Raw genomic sequence first — 22,647 nt, 5'->3', positions numbered from 1 at the left:
GCTCCAGTTTATTTATTTTTATTTATGGTTGTCAGTTATATACATTTCAATAGTTTTACAATTATTTTATCATTTCAAAACTCGACACATTCCGTGGTTCCTTATTTTTTATTTTTATTTTCATTTCCAGCATATTCTAAATTATCTTAATGGATTCTTTCATTCATCTACTTTAATTATATACTCTTATGAAACTGCAGCTTAGTACAACAATTTGTTCATAAATATTCAATAATGACCGCTCCCCACATTAAATGGGGGGCGCCCTTTGCGTAGTCATGTGCAGCCCCCTGGACCCTATGTGGCACCATTACCACAGGCTTGGCTTCGCCTCCCCCCAGGTGGGATACCTGGAGGTCTCCGCCTACCTCAGTCCATTCTTTAAGAAAATGTTTGTTAGCTTGATTTCTTGTTTTTCCAGTACATTTTGCCACTTCTGTATAGTGCATAAGTTTTTGTATCCATTCTTCTTTTTTCGATTCTTCTTTTTCTTTCAATTTTTGGGCAAATAACTTTCTTGCCGTTTTAGTAGCATACATAAAGACTACTTAGGAGTAATTTATTTTAACATATATGGAGTTGAAAGCTAACATCTCCTTTAGATGAAGATTTATTATTACACTATTTTGTTCACTACTTTTTAAAAAATCTATATCCCACAAAAATCATATCTGAAGCAATATTGGATAACAAATATTGATTATTAGAAGAGGACTTAAACCTGTGCTTATCTTCCTGATTTCTTCTAGAAGAACCAGTCACTTTAGTAATGAATGCAAAGATAGGCAATGAATCCTCTATCTCTGAATTTCTACTCCTGGAGTTTTCAGCTGTACGGGAACTGCAGATTCTACACTTCTCTCTGTTCCTGGTATTGTACATGGTAATTGTATCTGGGAATCTTCTCATCATCTCTGCCATAGCTTTTGACCACCATCTTCACACTCCCATGTACTTCTTTCTGGTGAACTTGGCCATACAGGACCTAGGGGCTGTTTCTGTCACTATCCCTAAATCGATGGCCAATTCTCTCATGAATACCAGACACATTTCTTACACTGGATGCATTGCTCAAGTTCTTTTCTTTGTTTTCTTTGTAACATCTGATGTTTCCCTTCTTACAGTCATGGCATACGATCGCTATGTTGCCATTTGCCATCCATTACAATATGAAATGGTGATGAACAGGGCAGCCTGCAAACAAATGGTTGCTGGTGTGTGGGTCTCTGGCTTTCTCAATGCAGCCATGCACACTAGTGCAACTTTTGTGACTCCTTTCTGCTCAAACATTGTCAATCAGTTCTTCTGTGAGGTCCCAGAGTTACTTACACTTGCCTGCTCTAACATATACCTAATGGAAATTGGAGCTACAGTAGTGAGTGTAATACTTACGTCTGGATGTTTTGTCTTCATTGTTGTCACTTATGTACACATATTTACTGTGGTTCTGAAAGTTCCTTCTGTTGAGGGAAGGAAAAAGGCCTTCTCCACTTGCATACCACACCTGGTTGTCTTCTCCTTATTTTGTTTCACAGGATGTTTTGCTTACCTTAGGCCTCCCTCAAAAATTCCATCTAATGGCGACTTTGCAATAACTGTGATGTATACCATTGTACCACCCATGTTCAATCCAATAATTTACAGCATGAGAAATAAGGAGATTAAAAATGTTGTATCAAAGCTCTTGGGTGTGAAGCACTCTTCTATTAATATCTTTTCCAGACTTATACTGAAACGGTTACACTTCTCTCTGTAGGTATAAGCATTGGGATCTGTGGAGATATCATGACCAGTTACAGCCTCTAGAAACATGTTGATATGCAGACTCAAAATCTGCCAGGTGTCACAAGGACATCTTGTGTTCCTCCAGCATAGATGTACCATTAACAATGTTGCATCTCTGTTCACATAGCCTGTTAATCGTACATTTAGAGAGGGAATGTCTGTCATATAGTGCATGTGTACTCTTTCTGACCCAGTGCATTCATCTGGCAATCAGATTTTCTGTGGATTGTCATTTCTTTTTATTTAAAGCTAAAGTGGGTTTTCCTACAGAAAGGAGAAAAAATACCCCACTCACATCCTTGGTTTCTAGCCATGGGAAAAGGAAAAATGCGGATAAACCCTTGTTTAGGAACTTCAGATGAGAAGGACCTGTTCTGAATGGATTTTGGGATTAGTTTTAGAGGGCTACCCAATTTGCTTCCTTGAGGCTAAGGAAAAAACCCTAGAAGGGTCTGTGAGATTCTTGGTAGGCAGTGACACAAATATCCATTTTAGTTGGGAAAAGTCTATCCTGAGACTAGTTTTAAACTAGTGTTTTGACTGGGGTTTAAAAGTTCTGTGTAAAGAGTTTTTGCCTGAAACTTGCGCCCCCTCAAGTAACATTTCTAAAATGAAGTGTTGTGCCTTAAGAGAGTGCCTATTAAGTTTGAATCCTCAATGAATGTAAATCTATAAAATTCTATCTTTGTTCCAGAAGTGCCTCCTCATTACTTTGCACCTTTGGTGGCAGATAAGTGGACACAGGGAATCCTTCCCGTAAGAAGAACACCTGGATTTTTTTTTTACCGACAAAGAGTTAAAATGTCTCCAGTGTTGTTACTAGGGAGAGTTGTATCTTTTAGAAACCCAGGAAATTGGTCATGCTTCCCACCTCCCATCTTTAGTGAGGGAATCTGACACAGTGGCCACTGACACAATTTCTCAAAATCTTAAAAAACAAAACCACATCCTTTTGGAAAATGTAAGAGATGAGATCCACACAGGGAAAGTAATTCTACACAGGAAATTGGGCGTCAGCTTCACAGAACAGATAGTGTTCATCCTATTTGTGATAGTGCATGGGAATACAGAACCATTGCTTGGAGAAAAAACTAGTCATGCTCTGGGATTCACTGAAAGATGACACACAATTTGCCAAACAAAAGACATTCACATTGAACAGAGGTACCCTTATATTTTTTGAGGAATGGGCAAAGTGAACGATGTATATAAAATCTAAATACTATAGCCAAAAAGACAAGTGACACATGTTCCTTGCAAAGTTCCTTTGGACCTCACAAGGCTGGAAGTACTCAAATGTGTGGAATCTTTATGAATAAATGAAAAGAACTTCATGTTCTGCAGATATGGCATTCTAACATAGTCTAAAGATTTGAACACAATATTCTGATTATGAATTGTCCATAGTTACCTCCAGAGTAGGCATAGGAACTGCTTTTATAATGGATTTTTTTAAAAAAAACCAACAACAACCAAATGTTAACTTGTTAATTTATGTATTCGTATGTCAGTCACTATATTTTGCCCAGGGCAACCAAAATCAACAGTGATACACATTAAATCTCACATAGATATGGAAACTCTGGAGACAAGTAGTATGTGCTACACGCCCTCTCATCAACCCCAAAAAGCAACCACACAGAAATAGAATTAGAGGTGCTGGCCCTTGTATTTGAATGTAAAAAATCCACAAATTTATATTTGGAGACCAATATTAGCAGAAGCAGATGAGAAACCCCATGTCTGCATTGCAAATGGTAGTTTCAAGGATACCCTTCCAACTATCCCCCCCCCCCGGTGAAATATATAGTATTTCCTTAGAGTTATTATTATTATTTTACTACTTACTAGATTTTAAAACCAACCTTCATCACAAGCTCTCATGGCAGTTCACAAGATAAACACCTGGGTGAAATTTAGAGCATTGACCAAAACACGGGGGGGGGGGGGAGGGGAGAGAGAAGGTGCGGGGAACACTGAGCCAGTCATACGTCATACAACTCAGTACCATGAAAATAAATAAAAACATTTTTTAAATAAAAACATTTTTTTAAAAGAAAGAAAGAAATGAGTCTGAGAAAGTCCAGGTGAAACCAGAAGCTTCCAGACAGACTTATGTAGCAGTATTATTATTTTAAATATTAGAAAGTGTGCTGTCTAGAAACTGGAAGTTTTTAGAATAGAATCATAGAATCATAGAATCATAGAATCATAGAGTTGGAAGAGACCACAAGGGCCATCGAGTCCAACCCCCTGCCAAGCAGGAAACACCATCAGAGCACTCCTGACATATGGTTGTCAAGCCTCTGCTTAAAGACCTCCAAAGAAGGAGACTCCACCACACTCCTTGGCAGCAAATTCCACTGTCGAACAGCTCTTACTGTCAGGAAGTTCTTCCTAATGTTTAGGTGGAATCTTCTTTCTTGTAGTTTGGATCCATTGCTCCGTGTCCGCTTCTCTGGAGCAGCAGAAAACAGCCTTTCTCCCTCCTCTATGTGACATCCTTTTATATATTTGAACATGGCTATCATATCACCCCTTAACCTCCTCTTCTCCAGGCTAAACATGCCCAGCTCCCTTAGCCGTTCCTCATAAGGCATCATTTCCAGGCCTTTGACCATTTTGGTTGCCCTCCTCTGGACACGTTCCAGTTTGTCAGTGTCCTTCTTGAACTGTGGTGCCCAGAACTGGACACAGTACTCCAGGTGAGGTCTGACCAGAGCAGAATACAGTGGCACTATTACTTCCCTTGATCTAGATGCTATACTCCTATTGATGAGGCCCAGAATTGCATTGGCTTTTTTAGCTGCCGCGTCACACTGTTGGCTCATGTCAAGTTTGTGGTCAACCAAGACTCCTAGATCCTTTTCACATGTACTGCTCTCAAGCCAGGTGTCACCCATCTTGTATTTGTGCCTCTCATTTTTTTTGCCCAAGTGCAATACTTTACATTTCTCCCTGTTAAAATTCATCTTGTTTGTTTTGGCCCAGTTCTCTAATCTGTCAAGGTCGTTTTGAAGTGTGATCCTGTCCTCTGTGGTGTTAGCCACCCCTCCCAGTTTGGTGTCATCTGCAAATTTGATCAGGATGCCCTTAAGTCCATCATCCAAGTCGTTGATAAAGATGTTGAATAAGACCGGGCCCAAGACAGAACCCTGTGGCACCCCACTAGTCACTCTTCTCCAGGATGAAGAGGAACCATTGATGAGCACCCTTTGGGTTCGCTCAGTCAGCCAGTTACAAATCCACTGAGTGGTAGCATAGTCAAGACCACATTTTACCAGCTTCTTTACAAGAATATCATGGGGCACCTTGTCAAATGCCTTGCTGAAATCAAGGTAGACTACATCCACTGCGTTCCCTTCATCTACCAGGCTTGTAATTCTGTCAAAAAACGAGATCAGGTTAGTCTGACATGACTTATTTTTCAGAAATCCATGCTGACTATTGGTGATCACAGCATTCCTTTCTAGGTGCTCACAGACTGTTTGCTTAATGATCTGCTCCAGAATCTTCCCTGGTATTGATGTCAGACTGACTGGGCGGTAATTATTTGGGTCCTCTCTTTTCCCCTTTTTGAAAATAGGGACAACATTTGCCCTCCTCCAGTCTGCCGGGACTTCACCTGTTCTCCAGGAATTCTCAAAGATGACTGCCAGTGGTTCTGAAATCACATCTGCCAGTTCTTTTAATACTCTTGGATGCAGTTCATCTGGCCCTGGAGACTTGAATACATCTAGACTAGCCAAGTATTCTTGTACTATCTCCTTAGTTATTCTGGGCTGTGTTTCCTCTGCTGAATCATTTGCTCCAAATTCTTCAGGTCGGGCATTGTTTTCTTTATCGGAGAAGACTGAGGCAAAGAAGGCATTGAGGAGTTCAGCCCTTTCTGTGTCCCCTGTTTGCATTTCACCATCTTCTCTGAGTGACCCCACGGTTTCTTTGTTCTTCCTTTTGCTACGAACATACCCATAAAAGCCTTTTTTGTTGCTTTTAACCTCTCTAGCAAGCCTGAGTTCATTTTGTGCTTTAGCTTTTCTGACTTTGTGTCTACACGTGCTGGCTATTTGTTTGAATTCCTCTTTGGTGGTTTCCCCCCTTTTCCATTTTTTGTACACATCCTTTTTTAATCTTAACTCAGTTAAAAGTTCTTTAGATAGCCACCCTGGCTTCTTTAGGCACCTTCCATGTTTCCGTCTCATTGGTATTGCCTGAAGTTGTGCTTTTACTATCTCCCTCTTAACAAACTCCCAGCCATCATGAACTCCCTTTCCTTTTAGTATTACTGTCCATGGGATCTCACCCAGCACTTCCCTAAGCTTTATGAAGTCGGCTTTCTTAAAGTCAAGAAATTGAGTCCTAGTATGCTTGGCTGCTCCTTTCCGCTGTATAGTAAACTTCAGAAGAGCATGATCACTCGCGCCTAATGATCCTTCCACTTCTACCCCACTAACCAGGTCATCAACATTGGTTAGGACCAGATCTAAAATGGCTGTTCCTCTTGTTGCTTCTCCCACTTTCTGGACAATGAAGTTGTCTGCAAGGGCAGTGAGGAATCTGTTTGACCTTATGCTCTTGGCTGAGTTTGACATCCAACAAATATCCGGGTAATTGAAGTCCCCCATTACTACTATCTCCCTTCCTTTTGCATGCTTGGCCATCTGTTCCAGGAAGGCATCATCTATGTCCTCCGTTTGGCTTGGGGATCTATAGTAAACTCCCACAATGAGGTCTCTGTTATTCTTCTCTCCCTTAATTTTGACCCAAATGCTTTCACTTTGAGGTTCTAAATCTTGGATCTCTTCACAGGTATACACATCCCTGACATATAACGCCACTCCTCCTCCTTTCTTGTCTGGTCTGTTTCTTTGAAATAGATTGCATCCCTCCATTATTACATTCCAATCGTGGGATTTATCCCACCAGGTTTCAGTGATTCCTATTATGTCATATTTAGTTTGCTGTACCAGGAGCTCAAGCTCATCTTGTTTATTTCCCATGCTTTGCGCATTAGTGTACAGACATTGAAGTCCATTAATCATTCCCCCGTGTCTCTTATTTAAGGATTTTCTCCTCCCACCACTAGGTCTGCATGCTCTTTGCTCCATTCGGTCTATGACATTTGGATGATCATCTTCATCAATTGATAGACTCCTACCTTCAGGAGCACTGTCTCCCTCCCCCACATTAGTCAGTTTAAAGCCCTCCTGATGAGGTTTCTGAGATTTTTTGCAAAAACATTCCTCCCAACCGTTGTGAGGTGCAGCCCATCGCTTGCCAGAAGTCCATCTTCAAGAAACTGCAGTCCGTGATCTAAGAATCCAAACCGTTCCTGTTTGCACCATTTGCGAAGCCAGTTGTTCACTTCCACTATTTTTCCCTCTCTCCCTGGGCCACGTCGTTCAACTGGGAGGACAGATGAGATGACAATTTGTGCATTTAATTGCTTCAATTTCCTGCCCAGAGCCTTGTAATCTCTTTTGATCTTCTGGAGGCTATTGCTTGCAGTGTCATTGGTTCCCACATGAACCAAGAGGAAGGGGTATTTGTCAGTGGGTTTTATGATTCCTTGCAGTCATCCAGTTACATCTTGGATCTTAGCCCCGGGGAGACAGCACACTTCCCAAGACATCTTGTCAGGCCCACAGATCACTGCTTCTGTTCCCCTCAGTAGGGAATCCCCTATCACCACTACACGCCTCCTCTTAGGTCTGGTCGGGGTTCTTCTGTGAGCTGTCGGTTCCAAGGTCGCCTGGACATTCCCAGAGGACTGCCTTTGCTCCTTGTCTTCATATACCTGATCGACTGTAATGAGGGAGAGATCCTCAAATGGAGTCTGCTCTTCGTCTTCCATGCTAGGGGAAAGGACCTCAAAGCGATTGTGTATTTCTAAACAATCAGAGCGAACCCTGGGCCTCCTACTTCTTTGAGTCACGTTTCTCCATATATCTGGCTCCTGTGTTGGTGAACTAGCCACCTTCTCAGGGGAGTCCCCTGTCTCTTCCTTGGTGGAGACGGTGTGCTCTGTTGCTTCCAAGAAGAGTTCCAGCTCTCTAATTCTTTGGAGCGTAGCTACACGTTCCTCCAGTTGCTGGACTTTGTCTTTTAAGAGGGCAATCAACATGCAATTGCTGCAGGTAAAGCTGCCTGCAACCTTTGGCAAGATGGCAAACATTGCGCAGGAACCACAGGCGACTGCAGCTGTTCCCTCACCCTCCATCTTGGGAACGTGTCGTTGGGGGTGACTACAGTGGTCCTCTATCATAAAAAGTGTGGAGACAGGACAAATAAATCCCTCCCAAAAAACCTAGGTCTCCCCCAACAAATGTTTGAGACTAGCTCCCCTAAATCTAAAATATGGATCAAACTGTGCGCGCCGCTAGGCGCGCGCCGCTGCCCTAAAGCTCTGATAAGCTCCTCCCACAGCTAATCACCTACCTCAACAGAAGCCCTGCCCCCTCTGACCTTTGCCCAGAGAGAGCAGCTAAACAGCTTTTTTAAAACAGTTTTTAAAACAGTTTTTAAAACAGTTTAAAAACTTTTTTAAAACAGTTTTAAAACTTTTTTAAAACAGTTTTTACATACATTGATTATTTGTGTTAGACTCCTGGGGCTAAGTCTTTAGAAACACTGCTTTTATTCTGGTGGAACTCCTGAGTCCAAGTTTCCAGAGACACAATAGCTACAATAGCTAATTTGTTTTGGGCTCTTGAGACCAAACTCTGAGGAGTGCATTATATATATGTGTGTGTGTGTTTGTGTGTGTGTGTGTGTGTATACACATACACACAGTCACACACACACACACAGAGAGAGAGAGAGAGGTAGGTTATAATTTTCCACTCCATGTTAAAAGCTTCATTCTGCAAGAGTATAATATGTTCAATGTTAGAGAACAAAAGGATGGGGTGATTTTCTAAAATACAGATGAAAATGAAGTGATGAAGAACTTGCATCTGGAAATCTACTTTCTATTAAGGAAAAGAGTAAGATATTTACCAGTATATGTTTATAACTTTTGTGACACCTGGGTAGTTTTCAGAGGACTAAAGCAGACAATACTTCTATACTGTATTGTGTAGAATGGGAAAACGTGCTTGTTGTGGTTCCTGGAACTTGTTTAGACTCACGTAGAATACCCAATGATCTGACTTCCATGACATGCTAAACCAAATCTTATCTTAGGAAGACTTCACTGAATCTCATGGAGAGAAGAGTACAGTAGCTTTGCTCCTCCATGATGCTTTTTACGGTCAGCTCAAGCTACACCAAGTTTTGTTTTAGCCTATCATCCAAGCCAAGACTAGTGGTTAGACTCTCTCCTCACCAACCATGAATATTAACCAAGAAAAAAACTTCATTACCGCTCCAAGTGAGCGAGGAGGGAGCTGAAGAACCTTGTCTTGGCTTAGCATAATGTGGCAGCCAAAATATCTGGGAAATGCAAAGCAGCTGTGAGCCTAGACATTTTACATGCAAAACAATGTGGTTTGTGTGCAGCATGCATTAAGGTTGAAAGCATATAACAAAGATAAAAAATAGTTGAAACCTGTGTGATCTTAACTAAGAAGGAGTACTAAACATTAGGCCTAGAATACAAAATACAGGTGAGTATGAGCCAAGTGTGTGAGTCTTATGGAACTATTATCCGTTACTCTTGCAAAAGACTCACTGAGTGAATGGGGATATCAGGAATCAAGCTTTTAACATGTCCATGACCCAAATCTTATGGACATTGGAATTTAATAGAAGAAACTTGACTTTGAATTTGCATTATATAGGCAGCAAGTTATTGCCCTATATTTAAGAGTTACATCAGTTTTGACCATGAATTACAATATCAAAATATGTTTTGTAAACATGGGGATTCTCTCAAGGTGCATCTGCCCTCAGCATATTTCCACATACAAAGCAAGTAAAGAAATGATGGCAGTAGGACTCCTGTGTTCCTCCTCTAGAATTCAATCAACTTCAAGAACTTGTGAACACCACAATCTACGAGTTTTGAAACAGTAGTAGGTTTTTTTAAAAAAAATAATGATATCTATATGGAATTGAAAGCTAAATTCTCATTTGGATAAAAAATAATTGTTTCTCCTTTTTTGTTCACTTCTTTCTTTTACCTTCAACATCCAAAAATCCTCTTCCAAAGTAGTAAATATTTGTTATCACAAGAGGACTTAAACCAATGTTTATCTTTCTGTTTTCTTCCAGTGACAGGAAGATTTTTATTAATGAAGGAGAAAATAAGTAATGAATCCTCTGTCTCTGAATTTCTGCTCCTGGAGTTCTCAGCAATACGAGAACTGCAGATTCTACACTTATCTCTGTTCCTGGCATTGTATCTGGCAACTGTATTTGGGAATCTTCTCATCATCTCTGCTGTAGCTTTTGACCACCACCTTCACACTCCCATGTACTTCTTTCTGATGAACTTGGCCATCCAGGACCTAGGGGCTGTTTCAGTCACCATCCCCAAATCCATCGTGAATTCTCTCATGAATACCAGACACATTTCTTACACTGGATGCATTGCTCAAGTTCTTTTCTTTGTTTTCTTTGTAACATCTGATTTTTCCCTTCTTACAGTCATGGCATACGATCGCTATGTTGCCATTTGCAATCCATTACAATATGAAATGTTGATGAACAAGGCAGCCTGCAAACAAATGGTTGCTGGCGTGTGGGTTGCTGGCCTTCTGTATGCAGTCATGCACACGAGTGCAACTTTTGCAACTCCTTTCTGCTCAAACATTGTCAATCAGTTCTTTTGTGAGATCCCACAGATACTTACACTTGCCTGCTCAAACTTCTACCTAATGGAAATTGGAGCTATAGTGGTGAGTGTAATATTTCTGTCTGGATGTTTTGTCTTCATTGTTGTCACTTATGTGCACATCTTTACTGCAGTTCTAAAAATCCCTTCTGTTGAGGGAAGGAAAAAGGCCTTCTCCACTTGCATACCTCACCTTGTTGTCTTCTCCGTATTTTGTTTCACTTCATGTTTTGCTTACCTTAGGCCTCCTTCTAAGACTCCATCTGATGGGGACTTTGTATGAACTGTGATGTATAGTCTTGTTCCACCCATGTTCAATCCAATAATCTACAGCATGAGGAATAAGGAGATAAAAAATGCATTATCAAAACTGTTGGGTTTGAGGAAATCTCCTCTGGATATATTTTCCAGGCTTGTTCTGAAAAGGTGTAATTAAAGGGAGTTCCTGGAATATAGCATCATTTTAAGTTAAATCTTCCTGATAAATTTATATATGCAGACTCTACATCTGCCCTGTGTCACATGGTCATCTTGCATTATTTCACTTGTCAGATTACATGGCATGTTGATAATCCATTTATGTATGTATGTTGAAGTTTATACCCCATTGTTCACTTGCATAGTTTTCAAAGTGGCCTACAACAGGCTGAACACATCTCAGTAGCGCTTAATCCTCTGGTTTATAGATAGTAACAGGTCATGTTTCCTGTCTACTCTGTCACCCCACATCATGCAAAGAGCCATTTTAACAGACAATTCAGGTTTTCAAAGGAGTGACAGCACCTAGATGAAATGATTTTTGGCGTTGCCTGGATTTCATAGATTTACTGGAATGTCACATGCGCACATATCTGAATTAACATCTCAGCAAAAAGTACATGCATGTTGGAGGCAGTCAGAAATACAAAAACTGCCCTGTGATAGGGAAGTGTCAGTATGCATGGGAAATAATACAACCTCTTTGCAAAAATATGTTGCCATCTAAAGGAAGCTCAGGAGAAAACACAAAAGAGTCACACCTCCTCACCCGCCAGTCTAGATTTTTATATCACTCCTGAAACAAGAACAGAACAGGGACCAGAGGAATTCACCATTCCCTTAGAAAGAAATGGAAGTGTGATGGAATAGCAGCATAGATAAATATGACTGCAATGGACAGATCTTGAGTCAGCAGCAGTCAGAGTTTGTTAGAACACCAACCAGTCTGGAAGAACTGGTGAGTAAAAAATACAGAACTTTGCTGTCAAACAGATTGGGATTGTATGTCAGTTTGATAGGCACTGTTTGTCATTTAGACAGCAACCTGGAGAGAGTAGGACCTATTCTGATTGGGATTAGGAACTACTGTAGCTAAACATGGATAACCAATTTGATTCCTTGAAGGGGAATTAAAAGTCTTAGAAGGGGTTGTAATATAGTTTCTAGGGCAGTGAAACAAATGCCCTTTGTAAGTGGAAATAGTCTATCCTGAGAAGAAGTTTGAAGAAAAGTGCTGACTGGGGTTTTAAAGTTCAGTGTAAAGAGTGTCTGCCTGAAACGACATGCTGTGCCTTACATGAATATGCATGTATTAAATGAAGTGTTGTGCCTTTGAAGAATAACCATAAAGCTGGAACCTACATTAAGTGTAAGGAAACCAAAGTCTCCAGTGTTGTTAATAAGGAGAGTTGTCTCTTTTAAACAGAAAATTGGTCATGCTATCCAGTTCCCATTTTCAGTTTAGAGAGTCTGACACCATGATCACTGACACAAAGTATCAGAATCTTAAACAACAAAACAAAACAAAAACCTAGTCCTTTTAGAAACAAAATATTAGACCATCATTTTACACTGGAGAAGTAATTCCACACAGAGAATGTTGGCATAATTCCGTTCCACCTTAAGAACAGACGTGTGGAATTGTTGTATGTCACATGCCTGTTTACACTTCAGCACAGCTTGCTGGGAACTTTCGTTTTGTGTATAGCTATTGCTTATGCTGCTTGCTTTGGACATGAAGGGGATCAGACATGTTTTCCTTTTGTCCTGATGTATGCTGAATAAACTGCTTGTAAATATGCTCACACATACTTCTGTTGCGTAGCGTTATCTCTGCTGATTAGAGCATGCCCTAGCTTTTGAAGTTTGGGCCGCTGATTCATGTGGCACCAAGGACTGGAGTTTGTCCGGTACACCAGCTGGTGGGATGGAGCCAGCTGGGGGCCTCCCAATTGCCCCCGCTTCCTTGGTTGTATGCCAACAGAGAATTGAGGGTCAGCTTCCAAGATCAGATGGAGGCTATCCCATTTACAATATTATGTGAATACAGAACTTTTGCCAGGACTAAAACCTTTTCATGCTCTGGGACTTATTGAAAGATGACACACAATAAGCCACACAAAAGACTTCATATTGAACAGAGGTATCCTTATTTCTTTTCCAAGTTTTATTGCGGCAAAAGCCAGTGACACTAAACACCACAAGATCAAACAAAAAGAAATCAACAACAACATCAGAAGAAGAAAAAAAAGGACTACACAAGGGAACTTCAGAGTGTGCCATTCAACAGAGGAGATTTACACTTCCTGATTACTAAAGTGCAGAATTTGGCCACCTCATATGATATTGAGCTTGAGGAATCTTCCAGAAGGTATTTTCGTAGAATTTCGGGGGAGGATTCCAAATAATGTTGTAGGGGTATAAAATAGAAGGATGTGTGTGACAGATTCTACCTTATTAGACATACAGGGGCAAAGACGCGCATGCATTGGTACCCGCGTGAATTTGCCGTACAGCACTGCTGAGGGCATTGTCTCAAAGCGGGCTCTAGAGAAAGCCCATCTATAAGCTTCGTTAGTGATGTTAGTTAAATAAGGGGCAGCTGCAAAATTAGGCCAAGCTTTTAAACATCTATACGTCTCCGGGAGTAGGGCGTCTTCTTCTTGTTGTAATTCGACATTGTAAAGTCTCTGAGTGATAATTGCTTTTGCCTTGTTCAGAGTTCCAATAAAAAGATTTTCTGGGTTTAGGCCAATTTGTTTGATCTTATTAGTTATTTCAATAAGCCAAGGAGGATAGGGAACTGCGGCCAGGAAGCAAGGTAACAGTCCCTTAGGATTGTAATGGATTTTCAGCCAGAGGGATATTGCTTGCTCCCAGACTTTTAATTCCACTCTGGGCAGTCCTGCCTCTTGCCTTAGGACTGCATTAGGTGTACACTTTGGGGTAGCAAATAATGACCAAGCAATTTTTCAAGAAATTGGAGGGGATTTCTTTGTCATTGAATAAACTTTCACGGGCCCTTCTGGCTCATTTACCTTCTTCAACTGAGCTATCTAATTTGCATCAATCTCCTGTGCAGCTTGTAAGTGCCTTAAAGAGACAACTTGACCAGATATCTCACCCTAAGGGCTCAAGATGCAGGTTGCCACTGCCCCAAAGGAATAAGCAATCCTTGATTTTTCAACCTAATAAAATATGTCTATCCATTTTTTCCTGTGACGCCCCCAGACTTAGGTGGAATAACCTGAGGATGGCTAAAGGGTACCTACGTGATTTGCTAAATATTCCTTTTTTCCAGATAGATCTTATATCTGTAGTACCCCTAAATGCCACGCCCTGGCCAAGGAAATTTATGCTCTCCTTCCAGTCTGCAAGGATCCCACTTCTTCTTGCAAGACAAAAAGATCGGCTGGCACCCTGGGAGATTGTAACAACAAGCGTCTTTAAGGACACAAATGTTAAACCTCTTTTTGCCAACATCTTAACCGGCAATGAACGCTCGTTTCCTCCTTCTGTTCCCATAATAAAGGGAAAAACACCTAGCCGGGTACCCCCTGTTCCACCTGCGATCCCAAGTGCCCATCTAGTTACGCAGAGGAATGATCCAATTGCAAGCGGAGATTGGACCAAGCAAACCAAAATCAGTGAATTCTTTTATGGAAAAACAAAGGATACTTTTAATATTCCGACCTCGAATAGCTTCTCTCCATTAGCAGAGATAATAGATAAGGAAACTACACCAAAGGAACTATCCACTAAACAACCCACTAACCCCTTAAACAACACCACCACAAAACCAAAAGGTCCCAAAAAAGTTCCAACTATGCCCCTTCAGGCGGAAGACTGCATCAGAGAACAAGAAAACCATCTTTCTGAATTACTACTTGAACACTCTACCACGTTAGACCTAGTGGCTAAAACCGTGGACTATATCTTTAAATACATAAGAGACATCAAAGGCTCCCTAGAGAAGATTATATCCTTTGTATCCCCAAAAGTCAATGTCAGCCCCGTAGATGCTTCACCGGAGGATAGGGCCAAACCAACACCTAGAGTACCTGTCCTACTGCGCTCAACTTCGCAGACTGGCTGCAAATTTGAAAATGAACAAACTATGGAAGATCTACACACCATATCTTCCTACAATCTTTCACTACAAGCCACTAGACTTTGTTTAATTATCCTCCCCTTCAAAGGTCAGGTTGTTAACTGGTCGTCTATACATGTCGCAAGAAGGCATCTAGCTGAGCTTTTGGGCGTAAATCCCCTTTCCATCGATCTGAAATCCACTGTCCACATTTACAGCAAGCCACCCATGCAGAGGATACTGCTCACCTTCGAATCTAAAAAGTTTCCAACTTATATGATGTCCCTACGAAGCTACTTGACCAATTATGGAATTTTTATTACAAGAGTTTTTATCAACACTAAGATTTGCCCTCTTATACCCTACTCTCCAGCTAAAAGGAAAGCAATTAAAAATGAGGGCACCCTACCTACTACGAGCTCTACCTCTCCACCCTCAGACTTAATTAGTTGGACAGAGACCCCCATGCCCCTCCTATCAAAGGCTACTCATCTAGAGAATTCGATGGAGCAGGAGTTACTTGTTTCCTTCTCCCATCTGCCAAAAGCCGAACAAACAGAGATAACGGACAGACTAGATGAGTTATTACTCTATCTCCGCAACTCTGAAGACCTAGCGCCCACAAAAGAGGCAAATACTCCACCTAACTTGGAGCGAAAAATGGGATATGAATCTCCTCAGGTCATGTCAGAACACACACCCCTACTCTGCCCAACTGAAATCCACGCCGAAATCTCTGTGGCGCCCCTAGTCACATTATCGGAGACTTCACCATCCAATGGATGCATCTTCCACGACCCCGGGAAAGCCCTGGATGCTATTGAAGAGACAAAATGACTCTCACCTCTACTACTATCCTGGAACGTTGCTGGATGGCAATCGAAAACAATGGACAAAGACGTTCTAACCTACGTATCACAATTCAAGATCATCCTGCTCCAAGAAACCTGGATGCAAAATCCTTTTGAACCTTATTTCTTTTAAGGAATAGGCAAGGTGAACATTGTATTTAAATGGAAAATACCAATACGCATAAAGAGTTTGTGTTTAGGCACATTTGTTGTTTAGTCGTTTAGTCGTGTCCAACTCTTCGTGACTCCATGGACCAGAGCAGGCCAGGCACTCCTGTCTTCCACTGCCTCCCGCAGTTTGGTCAGACTCATGTTTGTAGCTTCGAAAACACTGTCCAACCATCTCGTCCTCTGTCGTCCCCTTCTCCTTGTGCCCTCAATCTTTTCCAACATCAGGGTCTTTTCCAGGGAGACTTCTCTTCTCATGAGGTGGCCAAAGTATTGGAGCCTCAGCTTCACGATCTGTCCTTCCAATGAGCACTCAGGGCTAATTTCCTTAAGAATGGATGCGTTTGATCTTCTTGCAGTCCATGGGACTCTCAAGAGTCTCCTCCAGCACCATAATTCAAAAGCATCAATTCTTCGGCGATCAGCCTTCTTTATGGTCCAGCTTTCACTTCCATACATCACTACTGGGAAAACCATGGCTTTCACTATACGGACCTTTGTTGGCAAGGTGATGTCTCTACTTTTTAAGATGCTGTCTAGGTTTGCCATCGCCTTTCTCCCAAGGAGCAGGCGTCTTTTAATTTCGTGGCTGCTGTCACCATCTGCAGTGATCATGGAGCCCAAGAAGGTAAAATCTCTCACTGCCTCCATTTCTTCCCCTTCTATTTGCCAGGAGGTGATGGGCCCAGTGGCCATGATCTTCGTTTTTTTGATGTTGAGCTTCAGACCATATTTTGCGCTCTCCTCTTTCACCCTCATTAAAAGGTTCTTTAATTCCTCCTCACTTTTTGCCATCATGGTTGTGTCATCTGCATATCTGAGGTTGTTGATATTTCTTCCTGAAGGAATGGGTTTCCAAAACCCAAAAACTGACTGTGCAGGCAGTTTTTAAACTGCACCAAAATCCCTATTTTTCCTTAGCTTAAATGCATAAACTCAAGCCGTTGAGTAAATCCATAACAAGAACAGAGCCCTCTCCTTTATCAGTTGTGACGGCAACTATGGCCTTCACTGTACCAGTAGGAGAACAGAACAGAGAGAAGACACGTCAGAACTTTATCTTATGTGCTGACCACAAAGACGCGCAGACCCAATCTGGGAACAGCGCCAGAGCATGTTCCTGCAGATGATGACCTATTCTCCCAGATAAGAGTAGGAAGAGGAAGATGCTTTTATGGTCAGGAGTGCAGGAAGGAAGATCCTTTTATGGTTGAGAGTACCAGAGCCGGAACATATTTGATGTCAACCTGTGTACGTAGGCCAACGTGGTTGGGCTCCTAGGGGAGGAGTGAGAGGGTGCCTGGAGGATATATAAACTGCATGAAACCTGTCATTTCTTTGGACTTGCTGTGGACTTGATCACGCAAGTGCCTTCTGCTATCCGGACAGCAGAATAAACTATTTCTTTGAATCAACCTCAGGTGTCGTTTGACTTCCTTCCTCCTGTCCCGGAGCAACGCTGACCCAATTGGTGAATTCCAATAAGGCTACATTCCGGAGATTCCGGTGTACAGTTCTTCTGTACATTGAAGTAAAGATATATATGTATAGAGATCTGCTAACACTATCACCATGCTAGCTAATACTGCTTTGTAAAACCTACAACCTCTTCCCCTTTCTCTCACAGATTCAGGCCCTGACACGCAAGCAGGACAGCAACAGGAAGTGCACAACAAAACCATAATGAATGCAAAGCCCTGGAGATTATTATACCTTTGGCTATGTGTAGACATAATTCCTGAAGCAATGGCTCAGTAAGTCATATACTCAACCTCGTTGGTGTTGCCATGGTAACAAAGTGCACCTGACAACCTTATCTCAGAACATTCAGACATGGTGGATATGCACCTTAAGACGACATGAGCCCAAGCACTCTGTAATTTAACCTATTGTTCATATTACACCAACAAGACAATGTATCACATTTTTAAAGGAATTGATAGCAGTAAGATATACATGAAATCCTTGCTTGTGGTAGTATTATCACAGAACCTGATGAATGACTACAGCAAGTTTTTGAATATGTTCAGGACACAAATAGAAAAAAGAGGTGCTGAATGTAAAACAATTCACACCTTTCTATGTGGGAGACCAATATAAGCAGGACAAACCACAAACTGTTAGTCACCTTTGCAAGCAAGGGCCTCAAGAACACTCCAAGTATTATTTTTCTCCAGGTGAAATCTATGGTATTTCCTTTGAGTTTACACCTGGTTGAAATTTAGTGGTGGTTCTTGCATTACCCAGAGCTTTTATCACAGTGAGATAAGCAGTGAGACTGACTGTGAGGTGGTATGTGTGAACCGATAGTTTAAAAATTGCCAGTCCCTACAAGTGCATGCACTGAACTGAGATAGGGCAAAATAATACTCTTCAGATGGTTATATATGCTCCTTGCAAGCTAGTGCCTCTAGCCCCAACTGTTCCTCCATGAGAAATTTCACTGCATGCCACTGAACTAGTGGGGTGGCAGAAAGCAAAGTAAAAATTATAAAGCATTTATGGAAAAACCCTTAGACTCAAAACAGATCTTTATTTCGCATTACAAAATGACTGGGCCACATAACTAGATAAACGAAGATCCCCTGCTGAGCTCTAGTTTAATAGAAAACTCAGGTCCAGACTACAACATGCAGAACACATTAACTCTGACTTAACACAAGGTGTTCAGTCTCAGATACAAAAGAGACAGAGACAAAAATGTATGATGGCACAGGGTTATGAACATACATCCCACTACAACCAAAGGTGACGGTCAAAAGGTATGATGGTATCATATAGACATGTAGGGCTCTTAACAGAAAGTAACTCCCAGATCATATCAAATACAGACCTCGGATTGTCAAATATTCAAATGCAACAGAAAGTATCTAGTTCAGATATCATAAAAGGGAGGAAAGAATAGTAGAAGTAGGAAGAACACAGCGGCGAGGGGGGGGGATACTGAGCTGGTCATATCTCACACAAGTATTTTAAATATTATATAGTAAGTTGTTTTGAAACAGGATGGTTTAGTTGCATATCTTCAGTATTTGTGTTAGACCCATGGGGCAAAGTCTTAAAAAAACACCATGGTTGTTTCGTGTGGGACTCTTGAGTCCAAGCATCCAGGAAAACAATTGCTATTTTGTTTGGGGCTCTTGAGACCAAGCTCCCAAGAACATAAATATAATAATGGTATTAATTTTTCACCCCATGGTAAAATCATCGTTCTGCAAGTATATACAAACATTTTCACTGTCTCAGAAGAAAAGGACGGAGAGATTTTTAAAAAAGAAAAAAAGATCCACGAGCGGCTAGAAGAATACAGAACATCTTAAAGTGATGAAGAAATTGCATCTGGAAATCTATTTTTTATAAAGAAAAATAGTAAGATGTTTAACTTTATAACATTAGTTATACCTGGATAGCTTTCGGAGAACAAAATGCAGACAATGCTACTATAGTCTATTGTGTAGAATGGGAAATAGTGCTCATTTTATATTTTTCCTGAAACCTGACATAGACTGCACATAGAAAAACCAGTGACCTGGTTTCATGACAAGCTAAGCCAAATTTCTTGCTGCTGTAGTCACATGCATGAATAAATTTCTATACTGTTTGGGTAGTTCTGCCCCTATAATTCCCAGAAGAAAAAGCACTACTTAGCAGTAGTTTATCTTAGGATGATGGTGCAGTATCAATATGGAGCAGAAAGCTAAGTTCTCCTTCAGATGAAGATTTATTATTACACTATTTTGTTCACTTCTTTCTTTTAAATCTATTTCCCACAAAAACCACATCCAAAGCAGTATTGGTTACCAAATATAAGTTATCAGAAGAGGACTTAAACCTATACTTATCTTCCTGTTTTCTTCTAGAAGCACCAGTCATTTTAGTAATGAATGCAAAGATAGCCAATGAATCCTCTGTCTCTGAATTTCTACTCCTGGAGTTTTCAGCTGTACGGGAACTGCAGATTCTACACTTCTCTCTGTTCCTGGTATTGTACATGGTAATTGTATTTGGGAATCTTCTCATCATCTCTGCTATAGCTTTTGACCACCACCTTCACACTCCCATGTACTTCTTTCTGATGAACTTAGCCATCCAGGACCTAGGGGCTGTTTCTGTCACCATCCCTAAATCGATGACCAATTCCCTCATGAATATCAGACACATATCTTACACTGGATGTATTGCTCAAGTTCTTTCATTTTTCTTTTTCTCATCATCTGATGTTTCCCTTCTTACAGTCATGGCATACGATCGCTATGTTGCCATTTGCCATCCATTACAATATGAAATGGTGATGAACAGGTCAGCCTGCAAACAAATGGTTGCTGGTGTGTGGGTCTCTGGCTTTCTCAATGCAGCCATGCACACTAGTGCAACTTTTGTGACTCCTTTCTGCTCAAACATTGTCAATCAGTTCTTTTGTGAGATTCCACAGTTACTTACACTTGCCTGCTCTAACATATACCTAATGGAAATTGGAGCTATAGTAGTGAGTGTAATACTTATGTCTGGATGTTTTGTCTTCATTGTTGTCACTTATGTACACATCTTTACTGTGGTTCTGAAAGTTCCTTCTGTTGAGGGAAGGAAAAAGGCCTTCTCCACTTGCATACCTCACCTTGTTGTCTTCTCCGTATTTTGTTTCACAGCAGCATTTGCTTATCTTAGGCCTCCCTCAAAAATTCCATCTAATGGGGACTTTGCAATAACTGTGATGTATACCATTGTACCACCCATGTTCAATCCAATGATTTACAGCATGAGAAATAAGGAGATTAAAAATGCTGTATCAAAGCTCTTGGGTGTGAAGCACTCTTCTATTAATATTTTTTCCAGACTTATACTGAAACGATTACACTTCTCTCTGTAGGTATAAGCATTGGGATCTGTGGAGATATGACCAGTTACAGCTTCTAGAAACATTTTGATATGCAGACTCAAAATCTGCCAGGTGTCACAATGACATCTTGTGTTCCTCCATCTTAGATGTACCATTAACAATGTTGCATCTCTGTTCACATAGCCTGTTAATCATACATTTAAAGAGGGAATGTCTGTCATATAGTGCATGTGTACCCTTTCTTACCCAGTGCATTCATCTGGCAATCAGCTTTTCTGGGATTGTCATTTCTTTTTATATAAAGCTAAAGTGGGTTTTCCCACAGAAAGGAGAGGAAAAAACCTACTCACATCCTTGGTTTCTAGCCATGGGAAAAGGAAAAATGTGGATGAGCCCTTGTTTAGGAACTTCAGATGAGAAGGACCTGTTCTGAATGGATTTTGGGATTAGTTTTAGAGGGCTACCCAATTTGCTTCCTTGAGGCTAAGGAAAAAACCCTAGAAGGGGCTGTGAGATTCTTGGTAGGCAGTGACACAAATATCCATTTTAGTTGGGAAAAGTCTATCCTGAGACTAGTTTTAAACTAGTGTTTTGACTGGGGTTTAAAAGTTCTGTGTAAAGAGTTTTTGCCTGAAACTTGCGCCCCCTCAAGTAGCATTTCTAAAATGAAGTGTTGTGCCTTAAGAGAGTGACTATTAAGTTTGAATCCTCAATGAATGTAAATCTATAAAATTTTATCTTTGTTCCAGAAGTGCCTCCTCATTACTTTGCACCTTTGGTGGCAGATAAGTGGACACAGGGCATCCTTCCCATAAGAACACCTGGCTGTTTTTTACCGACAAAGAGTTAAAATGTCTCCAGTGTTGTTACTAGGGAGAGTTGTATCTTTTAGAAACCAGGGAATTGGTCATGCTTCCCACCTCCCATCTTTAGTGAGGGAATCTGACACAGTGGCTACTGACACAATTTCTCAAAATCTTAAAAAACAAAACCACATCCTTTTGGAAAATGTAAGAGATGAGATCCACACAGGGAAAGTAATTCTACACAGGAAATTGGGCATCAGCTTCCCAGAACAGATAGTGTTCATCCTATTTGTGATAGTGTATGGGAATACAGAACCATTGCTTGGAGAAAAAACTAGTCATGCTCTGGGATTCACTGAAAGATGACACACAATTTGCCAAACAAAAGACATTCACATTGAACAGAGGTACCCTTATATTTTTGGAGGAATGGGCAAAGTGAACGATGTATATAAAATCTAAATACTATAGCCAAAAAGACAAGTGACACATGTTCCTTGCAAAGTTCCTTTGGACCTCACAAGGCTGGAAGTACTCAAATGTGTGGAATCTTTATGCATAAATGAAAAGAACTTCATGTTCTGCAGATATGGCATTCTAACATAGTCTAAAGATTTGAACACAATATTCTGATTATGAATTGTCCATAGTTACCTCCAGAGTAGGCATAGGAACTGCTTTTATAATGGATTTTTTTAAAAAAAAACAAAACAACAACCAAATGTTAACTTGTTAATTTATGTATTCGTATGTCAGTCACTATATTTTGCCCAGGGCAACCAAAATCAACAGTGATACACATTAAATCTCACATAGATATGGAAACTCTGGAGACAAGTAGTATGTGCTACACGCCCTCTCATCAACCCCAAAAAGCAACCACACAGAAATAGAATTAGAGGTGTTGGCCCTTGTATTTGAATGTAAAAAAAATCCACAAATTTATCTTTGGAGACCAATATTAGCAGAAGCAGATGAAAAACCCCATGTCTGCATTGCAAATGGTAGTTTCAAGGATACCCTTCCAACTATTTTCCCCCCTAGTGGAATACTATAGTATTTCCTTAAAGTTATTA

At 40.8% G+C, this 22,647-nt stretch overlaps 2 protein-coding genes and 1 pseudogene across 2 annotated transcripts; all 3 read left to right on the top strand.

Moving 5' to 3' along the window:
• Window positions 1-718: 718 nt before the first annotated feature.
• Window positions 719-1,756, top strand: LOC114583032 (olfactory receptor 14A16-like). The gene has a single exon (XM_028704378.2). It carries the CDS (start codon window positions 770-772, stop codon window positions 1,754-1,756), a length of 987 nt encoding a protein of 328 aa, XP_028560211.2. The 5' UTR covers window positions 719-769.
• Window positions 1,757-10,019: 8,263 nt separating this feature from the next.
• Window positions 10,020-10,997, top strand: LOC114583033 (olfactory receptor 14A16-like; annotated as a pseudogene).
• Window positions 10,998-19,808: 8,811 nt separating this feature from the next.
• LOC114583030 (olfactory receptor 14A16-like) lies at window positions 19,809-20,795 on the top strand. Its single transcript, XM_028704376.2, has one exon. It carries the CDS (start codon window positions 19,809-19,811, stop codon window positions 20,793-20,795), a length of 987 nt encoding a protein of 328 aa, XP_028560209.2.
• The last annotated feature ends 1,852 nt before the right edge of the window (window positions 20,796-22,647 follow it).

The sequence above is a fragment of the Podarcis muralis genome, chromosome 13 (assembly GCF_964188315.1).
Source record: "Podarcis muralis chromosome 13, rPodMur119.hap1.1, whole genome shotgun sequence".
NCBI lineage: Eukaryota > Metazoa > Chordata > Lepidosauria > Squamata > Lacertidae > Podarcis > Podarcis muralis.
The sequence above is the reverse complement of the archived record's forward strand: the minus strand, read 5'-3'. Positions and strand labels throughout refer to the sequence as shown.